Here is a 25,643-nt window from a genome sequence, read left to right as displayed (position 1 = left end):
GAGAGTGCTGCCTCCTTTATTAGACTAGACAAAGAGAGTAGGAAATTTAAAATTGAGAAAGGAGTTCGACAAGGAGACACAATATCTCCGAAGCTGTTTACTGCTGCCCTTGAGGAAGCTTTCAGAAGATTAGACTGGTCGCAGAAAGGAGTCAATGTGAACGGAGAGTACCTAAACCATTTACGATTTGCAGATGACATTGTGGTCATTAGCCACGATCCCAACGAATTAGAGGAAAATCTTAATCAGTTATGCACAGCTAGTAAGGATTTTGGACTAAAGATGAATATGGCTAAAACAAAAGTAATGATGAACAAGTATGCCACAGAAAGGGAAATAATGATTGAAGGAGCAGTAATTGAAAAGGTGGAGTCGTATACTTATCTGGGACAAGTCATTAGCTGTAATAATGATAAATGGCTGGAAGTCAAGAGAAGAATAAATTTTGGATGGATAGCATTCAGGAAATATAGTCACATACTGAAGAGCAATATCCCAGTTTGTCTGAAACGTAAAATAATGAATCAATGTATACTCCCCACCATGACTTATGGAAGTGAAACTTGGGCACTCACCAAAAGAATGGAAGAGAAGCTGAGAACTACACAGCGAAGAATGGAACGAATCATATTGGGAATCAGACTGTTAGATAAGAAGAGAAACACATGGATTAGGCAACAAACTCAAGTAAAGGACATTCTGATGAAAACTAAAGAACTAAAATGGTCTTGGGCAGGACACATAGCTCGAAGGCATGATGACAGATGGACTAAGAAAATAACAGAATGGTATCCAAGAGGAGCTAGAAGAAAACCTGGAAGACAAAGGCGGAGATGGATAGATGAAATTCATGAGTTTGTGGGTAGTAAATGGATGGCCAGTGCTCAAAACAGAAGGAACTGGAAAGTTGCTGGAGAGGCCTTCATCCTGCAGTGGATTGAAAATGGCTGATGGTGATGATGATGATGATGATTTTAATGTTTACAACTCCAGCTCGCTTCCGTTTTTTCTAGTCACACTGACCCAGCTGGTCGAGATGCTGAGGCTTTTGCAATTTCTAATGAGCTTGCACAGATTGTACATTTACCAACAAAAATACCAGACATTCCTAACCATACAGCCAACACGCTTGATCTTTTTCTCACAAACAACCCTTCTAAGTACACGGTCGAAGTGAGTGGTCCTTTAGGTACTTCAGATCACAACTAGATGATTGTCTCTTCTCCAATGCAGCCTTTATCTCATGGCTATTCCCAACCTCATAGTTTTAGGCATTACAAGAATGCAAAATGGGATACCCGTGGGATTACTTTTCTTCTTTTCCTTGGTCGGACTATTGTTTAAAAACTTCTGATGTCAATGTTTGCTCTGATCGTGTTAGTGAAATTATTCTTGTAAGAATGGAATCCTTTATCCCACACTCCACTATAAAATTTTCCTTTGTACTTTGGTTTTCCAATAAAATTGCTAAGGCTGTTCAAGAGAAGAATGTTTCATATCGTAATTGGCTTGGTTCCAATTCTTCAGTTTCATTTTCTGCCTACACCAAAGCTCACAACAATTGTAAAGCAGTCATTAATCAGTCCAAACTAGATTTTGAACAGGCTAAGAGTAGAAAACTTGCTTCTTGCCCTAATGGTAGCCGAGCATTCTGGTCTCTTGCCAAAGCTATTGACCGCAACTTTTGCCCATCTCTGCTCCCACCTCTGTCAAAACCACATGGTTCTGTTGTCACTTCAGCCAAGGATAAAGCTGACCTGTTAGCATCGCATTTTTCTTTCAACTCATGTCTTAATGATCTTGGTATAACACCTCCCACCATTCTCAACACGCTCCGTTCAATGCCTCCTGTAGTCTTCCATCAAAAGGATGTCAGAAGGATTTTGACGAATATTGATGCTAAGAAAGCTCCAGGTCCTGATGGTATTTCTTCACTTCTCAAAACCTGTGCTCCACAACTTACCCCTGTTCTTTGCCACCTTTTTTCACTTTCTTATTCCAAAGGCATTTTTCCTTCTGCTTGGAAATTTGCTCATATCCAGCCAGTTCCTAAACAGGATAACAAGTCTCTTTCATCCAATTATCATTCCATTTCAATTACTTCTACTCTTTCTAAAGTAACGAAGAAATTAATTGACCGCCAACTCTTGAACTACCTTTCGTTTGATCAATGATAGCCAATATGGATTCCGTCAGTGTCGATGCACTGGTAATATTCTGTCTTAACGGCAGTTTTAATGTTATAGGATTTCCAAAACTCCTTTAAGTTCGGTACATTTTCAGTGTTGATGGCTGTAATAACTTGGGAAAAGGTGTTCCTTATGTAGTACACTTTAAATGTGGCAATTACTCCTTGGTCCATTGGTTGGATCAGAGACTTAGTGTTTGGAGGCATGTAAAAAACTTTTATGTGATTGTTCAAGTCTCCTAAGCTCTCTTTGCTTGGGTGTCCTGGTGCATTGTCCTTGATTAGAATTTCTTTATAACTTTCTATATTTCTTTTTTTCTTTTTTTTTTTTTTTTTTTCCAATCATTGAAAAGCGGCCTGGTTACCCAAGCTTTTTTATTAGCCTTCCAGATTACAGGTAGGTTTGATTTAGCTAAACCTTTTAAGAGCCCTTGAATTTTCGAAATGGTAAAATAAAAGGGGTTTTAATTTAAAATTCCCCACAGCGTTACCACCCAACAACAAAGTTAACCGCTCCTTCACCGCTTTGAAGCCTGGCATGTTTTTTTCTTCTTTCGATATGAAACTTCTTTTAGGCATTCGTTTCCAAAAAAGACCTGTTTCATCTGTGTTAAAAACTTGTTGAGTAGTATAACATCCCTCTTGTTGATCTGCACTGTAGTATAACATCCCGCAAGTTGATCTGCACTTGCGGCTTCTTCCTGTATTGCTACATTGTGCAGATTATAGCGCTTTCTAAATCTATCAAACTAGCCCTTACTAGCGTTAAATGGTTCCACATTTTTTTCAGGGTGAGCTTCCTTCAAATCTTCATATAGGCTCTTCGCTTTTTCTTTAATAATAATTGAACTTAACGGAATTCTGCATTGAATGTTATCTTCAATAAAATTATGTAGAAGTTTCTCCATTTCAATCACAATAGCCGGCCTAGCCCTAGTCAATTTAGTTGCCTGCAGGGGAACAGCTGTTTTTCCGCTGCTAAAATTGATTCTTTATTTTTTATGATTGTTCTTACAGTTTGAACCTGCCAGTCGTAAATTATTGCACTCATCCACTTGTCGTTGACCAGAATCAATTCTCTTCAGAACGTCTAATTTAATTTTCAAACTCAATGTTTTTCTTACCTTTCCAATCTTGTACCGCATCCAGACATTGTTGCTTTTTCATTCTTATCCACCATAACTCTCTGCAAATGTAACTGCGTTGTACTGATTGTGATACAATGTTCGAGTACAGTAGACTGTTCCTTATGTCTAATGCTGTATGCACTGAATAATATCTAGAATTCCTCTGGCAAGTGAGCTGAAGACGGTGACAAATGTTTTATTTATCTGAAAAATTCGATTTTACCATGCTGTAAAATCAAATGGTTGTTTATTGCATGAAAAGTACTGTAATCAGTTATGGTGTGAGAATGTTTTCTGCTTCAAATGGATGGAAAGTACTTGTCAATATTCCATCTGGAAATAATATCAAGTGGCGTGAAGACAGTAACAGTAGGTGTTTTATTGTGAGAAGTCCCATACAGTAAAATCAAACAGGGAAGTTATCCTTTATGTTACCAAAAGTAATTCATTACAGTGGGGGAATGTAAACTGCTTCTAATAGATGTATTTGCCAATATTCCCAAAGGGAATAATCTCAGGGCAATGCAGCTTAGAAGACAGAATGGAGTACATAAGGCTATTTGCACAGTAAAACAAACAAATTTTATGTGCTTCGGGATGACCACACAGTCAGAGGAGTTCAGAAGACAAGAGAATACAAGAAACAGCACTCATAGGATTGATTGTGTGAAAAACCTTTCGCAAGTTATAGTTCCCACAGTAAAAAAAAGAAGAGATAGGGAGTAAATCTATTTTTCAATAGGGTATACAGTATCTTTCTATTACAGGTCAGAACAGAAAATGCTGACTTCGTAACAGCATATGACACTGGATGGTAAATTTTTTCAGCTTGTGTACTAAAAAAGAATTTCTCCCTTGAAACTATCCACACCAAGAAAATAGAGCATATTGAAAGTTTCAATTTTGTACATAGATTAGAAATTATAAAAATAATTACTGTAGTTAATTTCATGGTGACTATTTTCTCCTTTTGCCAAAAAAAAAAAAAAAAAAAAAAGGGCTTAAAACGGACTGGACTGAAGCAGAATTTGCCAAAAATTCAATCTATATGCTAGTAAAATAGCGTTATAGTGAAATACAGGTTATAATATAAGAACAGCGTTATAGCGAATTAGTGTAAAGCGAACTGCATTATAACGAGGGCCCGCTGTATAGGTAAGTAAGAAGTAAGAATCTCACCCTACATAAAAGAGTGCAGTGTGTCTTTTAGTCACTTCTACTTCACTCCCCCCCCATACACAGATGGAAAACTTGGAACAACTATGCCAACACTTGCAAACCAATATTTCATTTCAAAAAGGGGAGAGCAGATGACATAGCAGAGTGACTAACCAGTGCCACGAACATAGATGATAATAAAAGTTAATATCACTGTTTCATGAAAATAAAAAACAAATTTAACTTTTGCTTTCAGTGGGGAAAACAAGAAATAAATACAAACTTATTTTTTCCATAGCTAATGCAGAAAGTTTACACATATTTTCTGACAATAAAATTATTTGCATTCATCACACAGGCTTAGCAATCCAACAGAGTGACAGAGAGAGACAAAGCACCTTGAAATATGAAAATTAACCCATACATACCAAAATGAAATGCTCACAGTAAAACACTTTTTTTTAGGTCATCACATATTCTTATTAAAAATTAGTGTAAAAACTCGGTAAATTTTATTTCAAACTATAACACAGGTGTTTGAAAGATATCTCCAACACTCGCATTGTAGTGAGGTTATACTGTACATATTAATGTGTATTGAAATGCTTAATGTTCTTTATAAAAATTACTGATATCTGAGAGGGCAAAATTTTGAACCCCCCATACTGAGAATTCTAGTATATTTTAATTATACATATACTTTTTAACACTTATCTACACTTAATTTTTAGGAATTTATTATGTATTGTATTTATTTTTATTTTGTAAATAAAGTATTTATTATTTTATTTATTTATTTTAATTTATTTTTATTTTTTTGCTATTTAATTGGTTGATTTGATTATAGTGGTATTAAAATTTTTATTTTTTAACTCTTTTTAGATAAATCTTTTAGTAATTCTTAATATAAGAAGTTTATTTATTTCATGTATTATAATTTCCCTTGCTAAGGACCTGAAATCCAGAAAGCCCTTAAGGCCCAGAGGCTTTCTGGATTTTGTGAATTTCTGGATATTTATTTATATTATCAAAAGTTATTAGAATCTATAGTACTTAGTACCATGCATATATTGAAGATTGGAAAGACAGAGGAAGAAAATTGTTAATCTTACTTTGTTTTTCCTTATATTTCATGTTTTGTATATATATCGTGTTTAAAAAACTGATATTTAATTATATTTATTCCATGTAAATTAATTATATTTATTTCCATGTACATTTTCATTGGCAATTTTATTTTGGGAAATAGCTAAAGATATGTGGTGATCTATTAAACCTGTACACATTTGCTTTTAAGAGATGTGCTGGGGAAACCTAATGTAAATAGTGGCATTTACATTGGAGTAAATGTCACCATTCACCGATTTATAGTAAGATATTATCAAGCATTTGTAGATAGTAATATTTTGATATGCAAGTTTAGTAGAGGACTGCAATAATATCAAATAATTAATTTAATCGATGAGATCAGAAAAGATGAGTCGTTAATTTCTGAAAATGAGTTTTAGGCATCATGTTGTCCTTATTACTAAATGCATATATTGTGTGCAGAAACAACATCAATTTGGTAAACCCTTCCTTAAAATATTTAGCAGTAAATTTGGCTATGAGTCCAGAAACAGCATGAGTCATTGACTGAATATGTTACTTGTTCATCTAAGGATGAACAAAATACTTTCTTACGGCAACTTATTGAAAAAAAAATGTTAAAACTTATAGACCTCGAAAAGATGAGCCATCAAAACAAAAAAAGTTTTGAATGGAAGTGATAAAATAAGTTTGCAAAAAAGAATCCTTATCTTTACTTGGTGTTAGTGTGAACCATATATGCTGTCTCTGTAATCTTTTGATTTTAGGCTAAATTCCACATGATAAGAGAGACATGTCTTTTGACATATCTTACCATTATCCCTGGTAAGATATGTCAAAAAATTCACTCTCACCAGGGGCTCACATCTGGTGAGTATGGGCTTGGCACAGCCAGGGTCCTGAGCTGGATATCATCATTCTTCTTTTTCTTGATGATTCCCCCCCCCCCCTCTCTCTCTCTCTCTCTCTCTCTCTCTCTCTCTCTCTCTCTCTCTCTCTCTTTTTTGGCTGGTGCAGCATAAGCCTCAGGTTTCCTTGCACCATATGGCTAATAATAATAATAATTGTTCCCTAAAAAAATTTACATATTATGGAGGAAAGACATTTGATTATTTAGACGCTATATTAGATGTGAAAACAGTGCATGCTTTGTTCATAAAACTCAATTCAGGTTAAATGGCAAACTATGAATTCTGCTTAAAATATTTCAAAGAAAGTATTCACTTAAGGTTTCGTCAACTGCAGGTAGACACTTGTATTAAATGTGAGGAATTATTGGTCAAATTAAAGAGTGCCAGTCTAGGTTATCTAGCAAAACAGCAGCTGAAGCTGAATTAATAAATCATAAAAGACATGCAAAAAAATTTTATTCAAAGATAAAACAAATTTCTAATCTATGTAGAAGAGAATAAGACGTATAGGAATTTGTTTTGATTACATGCAAAATATGCCTACATCACATATCCCTATACAGGATGTGTTTTATGTGAGGCAGTTATGGTTATATTATTTTGGTGTACATAATTTAAAGACAGAAATGACAAAGTTGTACTTGTACCATGATGGAGAGGCTAAAAAAGTGCCCACGAAGTTCCCTCTATGTTCATGAAAAGTGCCCTCTATGTTCATGAAATATATTAACTCCTATATTTCTAGATTAATGTTAAAAAATTATACTTTTTTTAGTGATGGATTCCCAGACTAGAACAAAAATAATACTCCAATGAGATATTGTCAAGCAATTATAGATGCTAGCCATTCTGATATTTTCAAAATATCAAAATGGCCAGCATCTATAAGTGGATTCATATATTTGACCAAATTTTCTAAGTGGAAACTTAGAAAATTTGGTCAAATATATACACCTGAGCAGTACAAACAAATTATCAAGAGTCCGAGCCAAAAATTTGATGTTGAGACAACAGAAACTAGGCAAATACTGGATTTCAAAAGTTGGTGGCCATTGAACATTTGAAACTTGAAAATATATTGCACTGTGTTTTAAAAGTTACTATGCATTAATGGAAACAAACAAAAAATAATTTTTAATGGCTGCATCAAAGAAAAACAGTTTTATGACTCTCCTCTAAAATTTCAAGTATGTGAAATGTTTCTGATCTCATTGATTCAATTATTAATTTGACTGATTTTTGTTCTAATTTATATAATATTTTTTAACTAATCAGTTAATAATAAATTGACAAAACGTTTTTTGCATATTTCAGCAAATAAGTAAGCTAAATGTTTTCATCTTATCAGAAAAAGCCCACAGTGATGAACTGCTAATGCAACAAAGACAAAAACTGAAAACTGAGGAGGTTAGTGTATGTTGAAATAAATGCATACTTATTATTAAATTATTTAAATTCTGTAATGTATCTTTAGAAAAATAAAATAATATTAAGAGGATCAGAATATTGAAACAGTTTATATATAGCAGGTTAAATTGACAGGAATCACACTGTTCTTATGTGCAATTTAACTTGTTAATTTTTATTTATTCAATTTTAATTAAGAAGTACGTAACAGGACAAAGTTTGTCATCTATTGCACGGAATTAGGTCTCACTGCTTCAACAGTGAATACTATTTTAAGTGACAGTGCACGTATAAAAGAACATGTTAAAGGATCAACGTATTTAAGATCAACAGTGATCACAAAACAGTGTTCAGATGCTATATCGAAGATGGAAAAGCTATTAATAATATGGGTGGAAAATCATTTCCAGAAGCAAGTGCCCCTGAGTCCAATGGCCATTCAAGCAAAAGCAAAAAGCTTTGTGGCAAGCAACGAATGGTTTAATAGGTTCGAGCATCGCGCCAGTTTCCAAAACATTAAAGTATGCGGTGAAGTCACCAGTGCCAATTCTGCAGCTGCAGAGAAATTTTTGTGATGTGTTGGAAAAAAACCCCTTCTAAAATCACCACAGCCCTCAACTTCTCCAGCGGCATGCTTATCAGCTGGAGAGTTAATTCTGGCAACAATGCTCGAAAGGTAAAACTTGCTGAAGTTATGCCTGTCTCCTCTCTTTTTGTATTTTTATAATTTTGTACACTTTTGTAATTTTTCCTACACATGAGATAAAAAAAATTGAATAAATAATTCTATTTACATGTTCGTCGAACATTTCTTTTTTGCTTCAATTTGCGAGTACTGCATAAGCAGTTAGGGAAATTCCAATGTACGTAGAGTTCCGCAGAATGCAACCCTTACATAAGTCGGCGAGTGGCTGTACATTATTGGGATGATTGATCCTCTAGGCACCTCAGATCACTTGGTGATAGTCTCTTCTCCATTGGAGCCCTTCTTTCATGGCCATTCTCAGCTCGCATTGTTTGAACTTACAAGAATGCGAAATGGGATGATCTGAAATATTTCTGTTCTTCTGTCGCTTGGTTGAATTACTGTTTTAAATCTTCTAATCCCAGTGTAATTCTTATATTGTTCTATCCTTTCTTCTGCAGTCTGCCTTAAAATCTCATCCTTTTTCTAAACTTGGGTTTTTCTAATATATGTGTTAAGGCTGTTCAAGATCAGAATATTACCTATTGCAGTTGGCTTCTATCTGAATCTTCAACTTCATTTTCTGCCTGTACTAAAGCTTGCAACAATTGTAAAACAGTTATTAATCAGTCCAAACAGGTTGAGAGTTGAAAACTTGCTTCTTGTGCAAATAGTCAATATTCTGTCTCTTGAAAAAGCTGTTGACTGTATCTTTGTCTATTTACACACCCATACTGTTCAAAGAGCTGAAGAGAAATCTGACTTCCTGGCATATCCCACTTTTCTTCTAGCTCGTTTTTTGTATTGACAATGTTGCTAAACCATTTAGTGTGTGTGTGTGTTTGCGTGCGTGTTTGCGTGCGTGCGCCCAATTCCCCCTGTGGTCTTCCAATAGAAGTATGTTAGAAGAATTCTGAACAATCTTCATGGCAAGAAAGTGCCAGGTCCTGGTGACATTTCTGCAGTTGTTCTCAAAACCTGTTTAGACTTTCTGTATAGACTTTCTCGTTACTCTGTTCTTATTAAAGTAAAGGAGTAATTGATCAATTCCCCAAACTGTTAAATTATCTTGACACTTTCTATCTAATCAATTATTACCAACATGCATTCTGTCAGTGTCGATCCACTGGTGAAATATTGGCTTATGTTACCAGTCTTTGAACACATTCGATGGAAAAGTTTAGTGAAAGTGAAATTGCCCGTGACTTTTATATGGGTTTTGATCATGTTTGATATAAAGGTCTAAGAAAAGCTCCCATTTTATGAATTTCCAACAGTTTTCTGCAATTGGGTATTCAGTTTTAATTATGACTGCTCACTGTGAATTTATGTTAGATCTCTCTGTCTTCTAACTTTCGTCTAATGCAGGTATTCTCCACGGGTTTGGTTCTTTCTCCTACTCTTTTTCCCTTGTATATTAATGACATTCTTCCAGTCACCTAAAATCCTGTCCATAGTTTTGCTGATGATAGTGCATTACATTGCCCCTTCCAACTGAGAAACTGTGTCCTGCACTAACTTCAGATGTCCCGAATAGCAACCACTAATTCCTTAAATGCCAATCTCCAGATAATTCTCCATTGGGACAAAGAAAACTTGATTAATTTTAATCCCCCTAAAACTCAATCCTACCTTATTTCTGGGGGGGGGGGGTTCTGCTCCTATGCTCAATATTTGATTACATTCAGATTTCGATGAGATCACATATCTCTGCTGGGTATTACTCCAGTCTCTCTTGACATAATCCAAAAAATTGAATTTTCTTTTTTGCTCTCGGCATTACTTTTCTTTTAAATTACTATTCACTCTGTTACTATAAATCTGCTCTGGGGTAGTTTAATGACCTATCTCTTACAAAGTCTCCTCCACTCTCTGTCTCAAAAATTCAGTTTCTGCTGCATGCCTTTTCTGTAGATACTTCCATAGCCATTGTTCTTCCGAATAAGCATCTGTAATTCTCTCATTTTCTGACTCTGAACGCAAACACAACTTTTTCTCTTCCTCATTTAACCCTTCTACTTCTGTTTTCTGGAATAGCCTTCCTCCTCCTCCTCGCATATTTCCCAAAAATTGCTGTGTATAGAAATGTGTTTAATTTCAACAATTCTCTCTCATCTTCTCAGCGTTCAACTCATGAATGGTACTATCCACAAGAACAGTAAGTACTAATACCTCTAATGTTTGCCGTTTTAATTTAAAAAAAAAAAAAGAAAGTTAAATTCCATTTAACTTTACTGTGATTCAAGAGTGTATAAAATATCAGTGTTAATATACCATAGTTTTGCTCATAGAAATGAACTACCTTCATAGTGTAAAAGCATCGATTTAATTGTATATCAGTGATATTGGATATTTAACTGTATCATCTATTTAATTGGATATTGTGACTACCTTCACGACAAGTTACCATGTACAGTAAACCCTTAATTTAACAGACTGATAGGGGAGAAGGGGTGTCTATTAATGCTGAAAGTCCGTTCAATCGAATGTAACCTGAGGAGGCATTTTTTATTGTTCTTAATGTAAAAAAAAAAAAAAAGCTTTAATACAATATACAGTACTATACAATATAAAATTATTAAATTATAATAAAGAATATGTAATATTCTGTTGTAAATATGAAATGTTGCAATTTGGCCTTTGATTTACGGATATCAGAAACAGTTTGTTTTTTTACGCCGTAAATTTCACAAACACGTCCTACTGAGATGCCTTGTTCTAATTTCTATGCCACACACTTAAGTTCACAATCTTTCTTTTAACTCCACTATCACTTGATGCTATTTTAAATCGTAAGGATTGCAAAATTATTTAATAAATAAAGTCACAATTCAGAAATCACAAAAACATTCTGTATACAACCTGACCGCACAATAGCATTAGTAGAGGCACGTGATGCAAGAAAGCAAGCTTATGCAGCATCAGCCAAAAAAAACTCTAGAATTTTACCCAATCCGTGTGTTCCAAATACCTGTCCAGCCCAGCCTTAAATTTATTTAGGCTATCAACTTCCACAACAAAGGATGGCAGTCTGTTCCATCAACCAACTACCCGCTGGCTAAAGGCAACGTTTAGACATTTATCCTACATCTGTATTTCCTCGATTTGAATTTATGCCCTCTCAGGTGATTATTCTGAACAAGAGGAAGAATTCCATCAGCATTGACCATGCTCAAACCATTCAAGGCTTTATACACCTCAGTCAGATCACCTCGCAGGTGCCTAGTCTCCAGACACTGTAATTTTCAAAACTTAAGCCTTTCTTCGTAAGAGCAACCCTTTGTTCCATTCAGTAATCTTGTTGCCCTTCTCTGTACTTGTTTTAGCAACTCTACATCCTTCTTAAAATGATGCTTCCAGACCTGTATACAGTACTCAAGGTGTGCCTGACCATTGCCTTATACAAGTGGATAATCACCTTCTTATCTCTGCTAGAAAAACTCCTGTATATCACTGACAAGAGACACCATGAGCGACTCTTGCAGACGTCTGCACTGCTCAGAAAGCCGACCGGGCTAGCCGGGGTGAGTAAAGTGCCTGCCTGGCAACCCAAAAGGTCGCAGGTTCGAATCCCACCTCGGGCTTGGATCAAAGTACTGCAAAAAACCTTGGGAGGTGCACTACAGCCACTGAAGCCGATGCGCCAACAAAAACCAAAAAAAAAAAAAAAAAAACTTCTCAGAAAACTTCATATCTGCCTGCACAATTACCTCCGGATCCTTTTTGTTCTCTACCACTGTCGGTGTAGTACCACAGAGTTGATATGTTACTCTGGGGTTACTGCTTTCCATATGTAGTACTTTACATTTGTCAATGTTAAACTTCATTTGCCACCTCTCAGCCCATCTTCTCAACTTTTCTAGATCCTGTTGCAGCAGCGTACTGTCATTAGTGTCCTTAACAACCCTGCCGACCTTCATATCGTCTGCAAATTAAGCTTGATATACCATCATCAATATCATTCATAAACACCGAAAACAACAACGGACCCAACACTGAACCCTGAGGGACTCCACTAATAACATTAGTCCACGATGAACAGTGACCATTGATTACCATTCTCTGTCTTCTCCCACTCAACCACCCCTTTATCCATAGCAGCGATTTTTTTCAGCAGTCTTCCATGTGCAACAGTATCAAAAGCTTTTCTAAGATCCAAATATATGATATCAAAGTTATTCCCTGCATCCAGTTCCTTTCTGACCACATCTTAGTATCCAATCAAATTGGTCAGGCAAGACTTTCCCTTAACAAAACCATGCTGTGTCCGAGCTATAACTGAAGTCTTGTCTAGATGATCCTGCAGTGCTTCTTTAACCGGTGCCTCCATTAATTTTCCTGGAACAGAAGTTAAACTAACAGGTCAATAATTACTTGTGTCACCCTTTGATCCTCCTTTGTGAATTGGGGGCACATTTGCACATCTCCAGTCCATGGTTACCTCCCCTGAGTCCAAAGAAGCTCTCATAATTATGGCTAAGGGTTTGCTTACTTCCTTTGCTGCCTCCTTTAATATAACTGGATAGATCCCATCCACCTCTGGTGCCTTTTTTGTGTTTATCTTCAGCAGATTCTCCTCCACTTTCCTCTCAGTTATTACAAAATCATGTAGCTCACTGCCAGAGTTCAATTCACCTATAGCACACTCCTACTCTCAATTTTGATCTCCCAATGCTTATGTCACACCAAACTGACTCGACACTGCACTGTCCAGCGATGTCGACTGGCTTCACTTCCTTGGTTTCTATGTGTTTCTTAACTAATAGCATAACCCCTCCCCCCCTTCCTATCCTGTCTATCCTTTCTGTAGACGTTGTACTCCCCAAATTGCAGTTCTGCATCCCTTATATCTGTGTGACACCACGTCTCTGATATCCCAACAATATCTGCCTTCGATGTTTTGAGCAATACCTCAAATTCATCAAATTTATTAACTAAACTCCTAGCATTGGTGTACACGCAAGTATACCTGCACCTGTTTCTATTCTTAGCTACCCTAACACAACCCATGTGTTTACTTGTACCGCAGTGGCTCCCAGCAGTCTCTGAAATACCATGCATCTTGTTTTTCAGGCTTCTGCTCATTCTAATAGAAGCAGTGCAAGAATCTCTTTCACCTCTGCCAGTGGCTACTGTCAATCTATTGGTCTTTGTCTCCCCCCAAGCTAGCAGTTTTCCGACCCACCTAACACTGCCTCGATAGCATCAGCAAAAATTCTTGCACCCTTTCTATTTAAGTGTATCCCATCCCTGTAGAAACAATCTCTCCTGTTAACAAGTACAGTCCAGGCTGAAAAAAATTCTACCCCTTGAGCCTTGCACAATCTTTCCAGGGCCGAATTGATCGACAAGGCTCTCATCATATACTCCCTCCTATTGTGCCTGGGCAGAATTGCAGACACTTTTAAATTCAACCCTAATTCTCGGCTTTTGTTCAACAGTGACCTGTACTTGTTAAGTAATTCTGCCGGTCTCCTACTCTTAATATTATTAGTGCCAACGTGTACAACTATATCACCTTTTGTGCCCTTAAAAGATGATATTCGCTCTACAACGTCATCAACCTTTGCCCCTGGCAGACATACCCTGGTCCTGTTCCACCTATCTTTTTTTTTACAAAGCATGTTCCCCGTTTCCCTGACAATAGAGTCACCAACAACTACTAGTTCCTTCGGGACCAGCGCATTCTGCCTTGGGGGTTTCTCTGTGTCACGCGATGCCCAAGTGCAAGCTCTGGCGTTGATGTGGGCAGCTGAGAGCTTGATGGGCCCCTCAATTTAGTTTCTTCGAGGGCATCCACCCTGTCCTTCAAGCTCTCATATAGGCCCACAAGAACGCCGAGTTGTTGCCTGATATCGATACACTCCTTGCATCGCGCACACACAAAGACATCCCCCTTGGCAGTATCATGTCCCGTACCCGATTGCTCTGCAAACATCAAGCAAACAGTGCATTTTATAAGGCTGTGAGTCAGAGGACAACTGCCCCCCCTCAGTTCTGCTCTGAGCCACAGCACTTCCCCATTAGCTTGAGCCTTTTGCTTTGCTGCTCTGGTCTGAGTCATGATTCTATTAATTTATTAATTAATTAAAATTAATTATGTTATGTTAATAATTATCTTAAATATAATTAATTATATTACGTTTGTAATCTAAGTCATTATATGTATTTATTTAAATGTACAATTTAACTGCTAACGAAGTTCAACTAACGCTATCTAGTACGGTATATCTATCCAGTTATATTAAAGGAGACAGCAAAGGAAGTAAGCAAACCCCTAGCCATAATTATATTAAAGGAGACAGCAAAGGAAGTAAGCAAACCCTTAGCCATAATTATATTAAAGGAGACAGCAAAGGAAGTAAGCAAACCCCTAGCCATAATTATGAGAGCTTCTTTGGACTCAGGGAGGTACTCATAGACTGGAGATGTGCAAATGTGACACCAATTCACAAAGGAGGATCAAAGGCTGACACAAGTAATTATAGACCTGTGAGTTTAACTTCTGTTCCAGTAAAATTAATGGAGGCACCGGTTAAAGAAGCACTGCAGGATCATCTAGACAAGACTTCAACTATACCTCAGACTCAGCATGGTTTTGTTAAGGGAAAGTCTTGCCTGACCAACTTGATTGGATACTATGATGCAGTCACAAAAGAACTGAATGCAGGGAATAACTTTGATATTATATATTTGGATCTTAGAAAGGCTTTTGATACTGTTGCGCATGGAAGACTGCTGCACAAATTGGAGCAGTGCAGTATGGCATTGGAGGCAAGTTGTTGCTATGGTTAAAGGGATGGTTGAGGGGGAAAAGACAGAGAGTGGTAATGAATGGACACTGCTCATTGTGGACTAATGTTATTAGTGGAATCCCTCAGGGTTCAGTGTTGGGTCCATTGTTGTTTTCTGTATTTATATATGATATTGATGATGGTATATCAAGCTTAATGTCCAAGTTTGCAGATGATACAAAGGTTGGCAGGGTTGTTAAGGATTCTACTGACAGTATGCTGCTGCAACAGGATCTGGAAAGGTTGAGCAGATGGGCTGAGAGGTGGCAAATGAAGTTTAGCATTGACAAATGTAAAGTAGTACAAATGGGAAACAGTAACCCCAGAGAAACGTATCAACTCTGTGGTACAACACTGACAGTGGTAGAGAATGAAATATACCTGGCTAATTGTGCAGGCAGATATGATGTTTTTTGAGCAGTGCAGATGGGCTGCAAGAGTAGCTCATGGTTTCTTGTCAATGATATACAGGAATTTTTCTAGCAGGGATAAGGAGGTGATTATTCCCTTGTATAAGGCAATGGTCAGGCCACACCTTGAGTACTGTATACATGTCTGGAGGCCTCATTTCAAGAAGGATGTAGAGCTGCTGGAACGAGTACAGAGAAAGGTAACAAGATTAGTGAATTGAACAAAGGGTTTCTCTTACGAAGAAAGGCTTAAGTTTTGCAAATTACAGTGTCTGGAGACTAGGCACCGGCGAGGTGATCTGATAGGGGTGTATAAAGCCTTGAATGTTTTGAGCATGCTCAGTACTGATGGGATTCTTCCTCTTGCTCAGAATAATCACCTGAGAGGGCATAAATTCAAATTGAGGAAAGACGGTTGTGGGATAGATGGGCAGAAATTTGCCTTTAGCCAGTTGGTTGGTGGTTGTTGGTTGGTGGAATAGACTTCCATCTCTTGTTGTGGAAGTTGATAGCCTAAATAAATTTAAGGCTCAGCTGGACAGGTATTTTGAATGAACGGAATGGTGAAATGGGGGTGGTTTTTTTTGGCTGATCCTGCATAAGCTTGCTTTCCTGCATCATATGACTCTACATATGATGCAGGATAACTTGCCTGCTGAGATCGGCGAAAGGGCCTCCATATGAGGAAAGACTTTGAATATTGCTCAGATTTGAAAACTAGGCACCTTAGAGGAGACTTGATTGAGGTGTTTAAGGCTCTGGGAGGAAAAAGTAAAATGAATGAGGATGAATTTATGAATTTTAACGGTTATAAATGATTCTAGAACTAGGGACTATAAATTCAATAAATTCAATCCAATCATATTGTTCCATTTTCGCTGTTGGAAAATAACATTAATAATTATGTTTTAGTATATTCAAATGTTTTTCTACCAAATCTAATATTTCTGATCTGTCACTTGCTTCCTGAACTTTTGCTGTAGCTTCTTTTGTCCATTGGTACATTTCTAATGATCCACTTTTAAGTTCCTTTTGCGATAGTTCTAATTTATTTTTGAACTTGTCCGAAAACATTAAAATATTGCCTAAAAGGGCCTTGCATTTTTTCTTTTTTTCTTTTTTTGTTTAATCCATTAAGATGCTCAAATATGTCTCTTATGTAAGCAAGTTAGCCAATCAAAAAAAGGTTATTTTCAAGATGTTTTAGAAAATGGGATCCATTATGATTTAATACAAATTGCTTTATCTTATTATGAAGCTTTTATAACCCGCACAAATCTTCCCTCGGGAAAGTCAGTGAAATTCTATGTGGAAAAGTAAAGAATGGTATTCTGATCCCATTTCTTTAGAAAGTGCTTCAAGCAATTGAGAGTTAGTAACCCTCGATTTCATTAAATAAACAATTTTGATACATACACTCAAAGTCATACCAAGCTGCTCTGGAAAGGATTTTGCCATTAATGCTTCAAGATGAAGGAAAGGTTCCGTAGCCAGGTGGGAAGGAGCAGCAGTGCGTAGCACACACTTCTTGATTAGACCGGGGTTCGAGCCCATCACCACCAAATACGGAGGATGCGGAAAGATCAGGGAATGATCACCGCATATCCCGGAGCAATATAGCCTTAGTTGCTAATGCTCCTAAAAACAAAAACAAACAAACAACAAGATGAAGGAAAAGTGAGTAACGTGTATTGATGGGTTATGCCTTTTTATGCCACAAAACCTTTTATTTTCCCTGTCATAGCCACAGCTCCATCAGTGCAATCACTTTTGCGGCGTGTCCTTTCAATACCATGAATTTTCATGAAGTTGTCAGTAGCTTGAAAGTCTTCACCAGTCTTTTCAGAAAGCTCCTTGCAAAATAAATAATGCTTTTTAACAGGGCCCTGGTCAATACATATCAAATGTGTATGGTTCCATGCCACTTAACATATGAGAGTTTCTGATATGTCAATTAACATATCGTTAATATGTCTCTTCATAATATCAGCTGAAAGACATACGTTGCTCACTCTTCTTTAACAGCTTCAGATCTAACCATAAGTTGAACAATTTCCATGGTTTAATGAGGGTTTCACCAATTGTATGGGGCTTTTTATTGTGAGCAATTAAGCTTGCTGCATGATAACTAGCATCTAACGCCTTATCAGAAACTATGTCACATGGTTTTTTTTTATTTTTTATTTATTTATTTTTTTTGTTTTGAGGTCTGCTTTAAAAGCCAATTAAGAAAATTTATATCCTTCTTCATGTAGTATTGGATGATTCATTGTTAGGTTTTGCATAAATTTACTTGGCGCCATTCCCTCTGGTTTTGGTGACAACACATTTCCACATCACATTAATCCATATGCAATATATCCTTCATTGTATTATCTTTTAACAAATCTTGGAGCTTTAGAAGCATTGGATTTTTGTTCATCATTCTTTGTGATAAAACTGAATCGTCTTTCTGCAAAAATTTATCCATTTTAAAGGATCCATAATAAAGTGAAATAAACTTTACACAAGAACTTCACATGAATGTTCTCCAACGCAAGTTAATGTAAAACTGACTGCAAAAAGGCAAAGGACAATTAATCCCGGGGGGGGGGGGTAATGAAAAGACTGATATGAGAGAGAGAGAGAGAGCAATGTTGCATCTTACATTTATGCACAGGCACGTGACATGCAAGTATATGCGAGGTAGCCAAACTCATTGAAATAATTTACTATTTTCATTAGTCATTATAGAATTCTATTTTTAGAGAATCTATGATATAATTTCAAAAATTAGTAATGCACTAGGAAAATCAGGAAATTAGTAATGAGCTAGGAAAAACCACATTAAGCTACAGCTTGTGGCGCACTGCATTATCTAATCAAATTGGCAGATGCTCCCACTAGCTGAACTACAAAAAAATATAGACAGCAGAACCAGGATAAGAAATTCCAGCATAAGAAGTTTTTCTCTGTACTAATTGGTTTCTTTGGTTTGGTTTCTTAAGTCCCAATTTCACCTTGATATATTGTAATGTATTATTTTCCCGCGAAAGAAGTTTCCCAGGTAAAAAGTTTGTGATAAAGAATACGCAGTGTATTATATAATGACATTTTCCCACTTAATATGTTTTTTATATATAGAAATTCTTTATTTTTAATATTAAAAAAAATATATTAAACAATATAAACATTTTGGAAAGTGAAGTAGGTGAAATGGCATCGTTTTTGTTACATCTCATATTGTGAATGATCTCATACAGTATTGTGAATGCCTTCACGAGTTGCCCTGATATTGCACTACCTCCAATAAGTAACTGTTCACCAATGGAGAAGACTAATGTTACTTATTCTCTGCAGATACTACCACCCCTGGGTGGTGGTATCCACCAAGAATCCGCTGGCGAAGTGTTGCCTATTCGAGAATCCACTGTCACAACATTGCTTATTCTAGGTAGTTCAATATCAGAGCAACTCATTGTGAAGGCATTCACAATACGAGATATCACAAAAACGATGCCACCTACTTCAGTGATTTACTACAAACAAAATGATGCTGCACACTAACTTGTTTGATTAGTGAATTTTTGGTAGTCTGAGGCTTTCAGCCCTAAAGCCTTTTTAGTATAAACATTTTTATATAATGGAAGTGACATATTGTATTTATTTTCATCAATATCCATAATTGGATAGCATCGACCATGTGATGCACAGTGAAGCATTTACTGTTAAGTTCTGAATTACTTAGTGGATTGTTGCTCTGTCTTATTATAATTGTGACCTTTTAAGGTATGTTGAAAATCCAAAGGGGCTTCCAACTTGGTAGTGAGTTTAATGAACAGATGTTAAGCAATTAGAAATCCTGTTTAAAAAATGTTTCCCACAGGCAGAGTAAATTATTTATAAATTCTGAAATAGTACTTAAAAATGATCTTTAACTAATGTACGTGTATCTTTTCACTTTTATTTGTTTAGTTATATTTCATATTTTTAGGTCATTTTCCTTTCTAAGAAGTTTTCCTGCGTAAGAAGTTCTAACCTCCAGTCCCTTGGAAAACTTTTTATCCGGGTTCTACTTTATATATTCACTTCTTTGATGTGATATTTATATTTTGAAGTACAGTAATACCCCAAAGTTACGCGATAGGTGGGTCCGACGAAAATCGCTTAAGTCGAATTCGCGTAAGTCGGGGTACAACTTTGCATATAAATACATATAAATTTTGTTTAATTGGGACCAAGGACTAACAAAAACACTAGTTTAAAAGAAAAATATTTAATAAAATTGCAGTTATTTATACATATTAATACAAATTATGTATTAAAAAATAAATGAGTTACGTAAAAAAGTTATTTCGACATCGATGGCTTCATAAAATCTAACAAATTCGTCTGACGACACAGCACCTTCTTTTTTTCACGCAGAATTTCTTCGTAGCAAGCTAATAATAATTTTTTATTCCTTGCTTTGTAGCTATAACACGTTCTTCGTTGGAGTCTATGTTTTCTAAAATTTTTAAGCTCTTTTCAATTGAGCTGAGCTGAGACCTTCTGTCAAGCTTGCAATTGTCATGTGCTTTTCTGGTGGAACTGGGTCTGAAGTGTCGTATAATTCAGTGACGTTTTGCTCACGCATCTCTATGAGCTCATTCATTGTCAGCTCCTCACTATGTGAATCCAACAGTTCGTTGACATCATCACCATTGACTTCCAAATCTAATTGCCTAGCAAGATTAACAACTTCTTCTATCATATGAGCGACATGATCAGTTTCTGGCGTTGTTTTCGTCTCGTTTTTGAAAAAAAAAGTTTCTTCCAGACACCATTCAATGTTTTTTTGTGAATTTCATCCCAAGATTCTTCAATGATTCTTACGGCATCTAAAACATTGAATTGTTTCCAAAAGTCTAACAGATATCTCACTATTTTGTCTCATAGCTTCATTCAGACGTGCAAACGAACACCTCATGTAGTAGGCTTTGAATGTTTTGATGACTCCCTGGTCCATCGGTTGAAGCAAGCTTGTTGTGTTTGGAGGCAAAAACACAACTTTTACACATCGGTCGAAATTAATTAGGGTGGCAGGAGGGTGACCGGGTGCATTGTTAATAAGAAGGATCGATTTAAATGGAATCTGTTTAGACTTGCAATAACGTTCGACTTCGGGTATGAAGTGGTGACAAACCAGTCCTCAAAAACGGAAGCTGTCACCCAAGCTTTATGATTTGACTTCCAAATCACTAGTAAGCTAATTTTAGATATATTTTTTAAAACTCTTGCGTTTCGGAGCGATAAATTAAGAGAGGTTTTAACTTGCAGTCACCAGCTGCATTCCCGCTGGCCATCATTGTCAATCGGTCTTTGGGAACCTTAAAGCCTGGAAAGTTTTTTTATTCGTGAAAACGATGTAATTTCCGACAGAAGTTGAGCACGAATTCGAACGCACACATATAAATATGACAGTTGGAATGCAAATTCTTGTATATGTGTGCAGCTCATGCGGCGGCAAAGTTGAATTTTGTTCATCTTTCGCTCTCACTCTCCGCCGTCGCACCGTATATCAATAGCATATGAAAAACAACCTTGAAGATAGTGGGCGGCAGTGTTGCCAAACGAAAAAATCAAGAACCGCGTAACTCCGAGTTTGCGTAAGTTGGGGTATTACTGTATGTAAGTTCTCTGTAATCACTAATGATTCCATATTTTCTCTACTTGGTTCTTATTTTTTAATTTTTTTGTGGTGTGTGTTTAGGCACAGAAATCTAGCCAGTTAGAAGACAAAATAAAACTTCTTCAAGAGACTAAAGAATTGCAAGAGGTTAGTATTTTATAATTATTCCATCATATCAGTAATGATTTCAGTTTCTTTGTATTTAAAATAGTCTCTGATTAAGGCTATTCAGATGAGATATTGTCAAATAGATAGGACAAGTAGTAGCATTAATAATTCTGTTTTGGTAGCTTAAGTATAGTAAATGGTCACAATAACAAAAATTATTATATATTTAATGTGTATTTTGCATAAGCATGACATTTTTTCATCTGTCTGAATTTATAAAAACTGTACTGGTTGCCTAGGTGTATGAAACTTTTCTTGTCACCTAACTGAGATGCAGTTAGGTGACAGGAAAATAATTTCAAGAAATAGCAGCCTTGGGCAAGGGTTAAATAGCACATTGGGATGTTTTGAATGCTCCCAGTTGCATTAAGCCTAATAGGATCAGGGGTCATACAGAATCATTTTAAGCCCAAAATATGAATATTTAGCATTAATTTTTGTTTGTGTGTTTGTGTAAATAATTTTATAACCCAGTGATTGTAGTAAGAACAAAAGAAATCAATAAGAACTCATTGCTGCTGCTGCTATGGTACTACAACTCTGAAAATGGAGTGAAGCTAAATAAACTGGTAACTACCATCAGGGGGTATAGGGAAGGGTTTTTGCTTTCGCAAAGGTGACTGTGGAGGTCTGAGACAGTATTTAAATTCTATACTGTGGGACCAACTGATGATATTACTAATGATGATACAACTAATGATTTAATGTTGCTGACTACATGTTATCATCTCAAATTTCTGCTATTTTCCTCTGTCACAATTGGATATATTAACCGTTCACTTCTATTTATGTAAACAATTCTATCTTAGATTTTCAAATAAAAAATTTTTGTTTTTGACGCTTAATAACCCTACCATTTGGGTTATTAAGCATCAATTAATTCAAGTCTATTTGCATTCTGTATGGTCTTATTTTAAATTCTGGAACCCTTAACAACCATTTTATTGTTTCTTTATCTACTAGACTTATCACTCCCATACATAATTACTTTTATGAAATATTGACTAATTTTACAGCTTAAAGCTTGAAGTACTGTTGACTATCCATTAAATTCTTAGCAAAGTTTATTATCTTAGTACTCACCTCTGAGATCCATATTGGTTAAAGCTGAAATTAAATTTAAAAATTACATTATGAAAGGAAGGTAAAAAGGTAAAAGAGAATAAAGTTGAAAATTCCATTACATTAATTGATTAAATTTGAAACATATCCCTAAAGGGAGTGCACCACCTTTTGCTGGTTGTCATTTTTAAAATTGTATGAAAGAATTTGCGTGTTAAAAAGACAAGAGCTGGATGTGAAGCTTTCGATGTTGCCGTCATCAGTTGGTGGATAACATAAGTTGTTGTTGTTGTTGTTATTTGGTTTTTAGGAGCATTAGCAACTAAGGCCATATTGCTCCGGTATATGAGGTGGTCATTCTCTGACCTTTCTGCATCCTCCGTATTTGGTGGTGACGGGCTCGAACCCCAGTCGGGGTTCGAGCCCGTCACCACCAGTGTGACTTCTGTGGCCATAATGCACCTCCCAAGGTTTTTGCAGTACTTTGATCCAAGCCCGAGGTGGGATTCGAACCCGCGACCTTTGGGTTGCCAGGCAGATACTTTACCCACCTGGCTAGAGCGGTCAGCGTTTCTGGAAGTAACGCTGACCGCTCTAGCCAGGTGGTCAGCGGTCAGCGTTTCTGGAAGTAATCCTTCAGATTAACTATCACTGTCTTCTGTTGCTCAATGAGGTCTATCAGGCCCCTTCCTCCTTCTTTCCAAGCAATTGTCAGTCTCTCCACGGCAGATTTCCGGTGGTGTTGGCGGCTCTTGGTCATCATTGTCCTTGTCTTTCTCATGATATCCTCCAGCTTAGTGTTAGTCCAATCTATGACCCCGAAGGAGTATGTTAGCACTGGGACTGCATAGACGTTTATAGCTTTAACTGTGTTCCCTCCGTTTAACTTTGCATTCAGCAGCCTTCTGAGTCTCTGATGGCATTTTTCGGTCAGGCAGGCCTTAATTTCCTTGTGCTGTAACTGCTGAGCCTGCATCATCCCCAAGTATTTGTAGGCCTTTACTTTTATGAAAGTAATCTTCGATTACTTTCATAAAGGCTTCGATCTCTTTACCAGTCTGCAGCTGGTAGTTTCGGTTGACTAATTTTCTCTGGTGCAATCTGTGGGTCTTGCATTTGTCCAGACCAAATTCCATCCAGATATCATTGCTGAATTCTTTGGTGATCTAGAGTAGTTGCTGGAGGTGCTTCTCAGTTCCCGCATAGAGCTTGATGTCATCCATGTACATCAGGTGGGTGAGGATGTACCAGATAGTTGTGCCACAGTCACCCTTCTCTTGCCACATACCATCCAGGAGAGCCTTTGCTCACCTAGAGCATAGATGAGCCGTGGTTGTCCAACACCTCGCCAGCAGTTCATGGGTTTTCCCTCCTCAGACCACTTTCGGTAGGTTCTAACCACGGCTGACCGTGAGCATCCCACCAGCTGTGCCATTTTGGATATGCTCTGACCCAGTCATCTGGCTATTACAATTTGGCCTTTGTCAAACTCGCTTAAGTCCACTCGCTTCCTTTCCCATCTGAAGAACAAGAGTAACACTGATTAATGAAGCTCAGTATCAGGTGTTTTTTATACTGTGTCCCGACCCACGCACGCGGTGTAGTTTACCAGTTGCTTCAATTTGTATAACAACTCGCCGGTTGTCTCATCGGTGTATGGGGCCTGGCAGTGTCTTGAGGGAGAAACTATTTCACACTGGAAAGTTCTTGATGTTTCTCATGAATGCCATGGTGAAGATTTACTCTGAGAACCTCAGAGTATGCTTTCTTATTCATAGTTGTTCCACAAGGCACAAAATGTGTAACAAGAATGCCTTTTATGTCAAAAAACGCAAGAACCATTTGTTTGTCAGCCAAACGAGAAGTTTGGAATTTCTTAGGTCTTGTTGAATTCGAATGCTAAATTCCACTCCCTCGACTGTTGTTTTGTTCTAGATCATAGTGAAAAATCCAAGTTTCATACAAGTCACTATGCAATTTAAGAAATTTTGACCCTTTGTTTCAAAACAATCAAGCATTTCTTTGGCCAAGTCTACTCTTTGCTGTTTTTGTCCTGGAGTCAAATTGTATGGAATCCAATGGGCACAGATTCACAACACATTTTCAGGTGATCTTTCACAATATTGCATGCACTACCATGTGAAGTGGACATTCTAACAGCTAATTCATGAAGTGTAATTTGCTGTCTTCATCCTGAGCTTTTGCGATTTTTTCAGTTGTTGATGAGGAAGGCTGACCAGGTGGTCGTGGGTCATCTGCAACGGACTCACAGTCTTCACTGAATCGCTTGTGCCATTTAAATATGGCAGCCCTACCAAGACACACAATACATACACTTCATTCATCTCTTTAACTGTTTTCAGTGTATTTTAGCCCCATCTGACACAATAACGAATCACATATCGCTGTTCAATCTGTATGTCAGACATGATGTTTGCTTCAAAGCAATCATCAGTGACACACAGCTAAAAAAACTATCTTCGTGCAACACCAGCTCGACAAGTACTAGCATGCAACATGTCTGCTCATTAGCGATCACGGAGAGCACCTCTAGCAGCAGTTATGAAAATTTTGAATGGTAAACATAAAATTTTATACCAGTTTGCAAATTAAATGATCACCCCTTGTATTAATAGTGGAAAATGATGCAAAAAAGCAAACTTATACAGCATCAGCAAAAAAAAAAATTCCATTTCACCTATTAATCCCTCAAATAATTTGTCTAGTTCTTCATTGAATTTGTTACTATCAAGCACCCATTGGCTAAAAGCAAACTTCTGCACATCTGATGTGCAACTATCCTTTCTCAATTTGAACTTGTGCCCCCTCATGTGCATAGTCTGAGCAAGAGAAATAATTGCATCAGCACTGAGGAGTTGCTCAACCCAGTCAAAGCCTTGAACAGCTCATTAGCATTAGTAGAAGCATATGATGCAAGAAAGTGAGCTTATACAGCCAAAAAAAGGAAAAAAAACACCTTCCCATTTCATCCAC

The 25,643-nt window shown here is 36.9% G+C and overlaps 1 protein-coding gene across 1 annotated transcript in view; it reads left to right on the top strand.

Moving 5' to 3' along the window:
- Positions 1 to 25,643, top strand: part of LOC150083055 (leucine-rich repeat-containing protein 45-like) — a 151,345-nt gene that overhangs the window by 77,824 nt on the left and 47,878 nt on the right. The window contains exons 6-7 of the mRNA XM_090378377.1: positions 7,788 to 7,880; positions 21,501 to 21,566. Of these exons, the coding sequence (XP_090234503.1) occupies positions 7,788 to 7,880; positions 21,501 to 21,566 (159 nt within the window). The remainder of the gene's footprint in view (positions 1 to 7,787; positions 7,881 to 21,500; positions 21,567 to 25,643) is intronic.

Source organism: Mastigoproctus giganteus, chromosome 7, assembly GCF_048544385.1.
Source record: "Mastigoproctus giganteus isolate SK-2022 chromosome 7, ASM4854438v1, whole genome shotgun sequence".
NCBI lineage: Eukaryota > Metazoa > Arthropoda > Arachnida > Uropygi > Thelyphonidae > Mastigoproctus > Mastigoproctus giganteus.
Note: the sequence above shows the minus strand (reverse complement) of the source record. Positions and strands in the feature narration are given on the sequence as shown.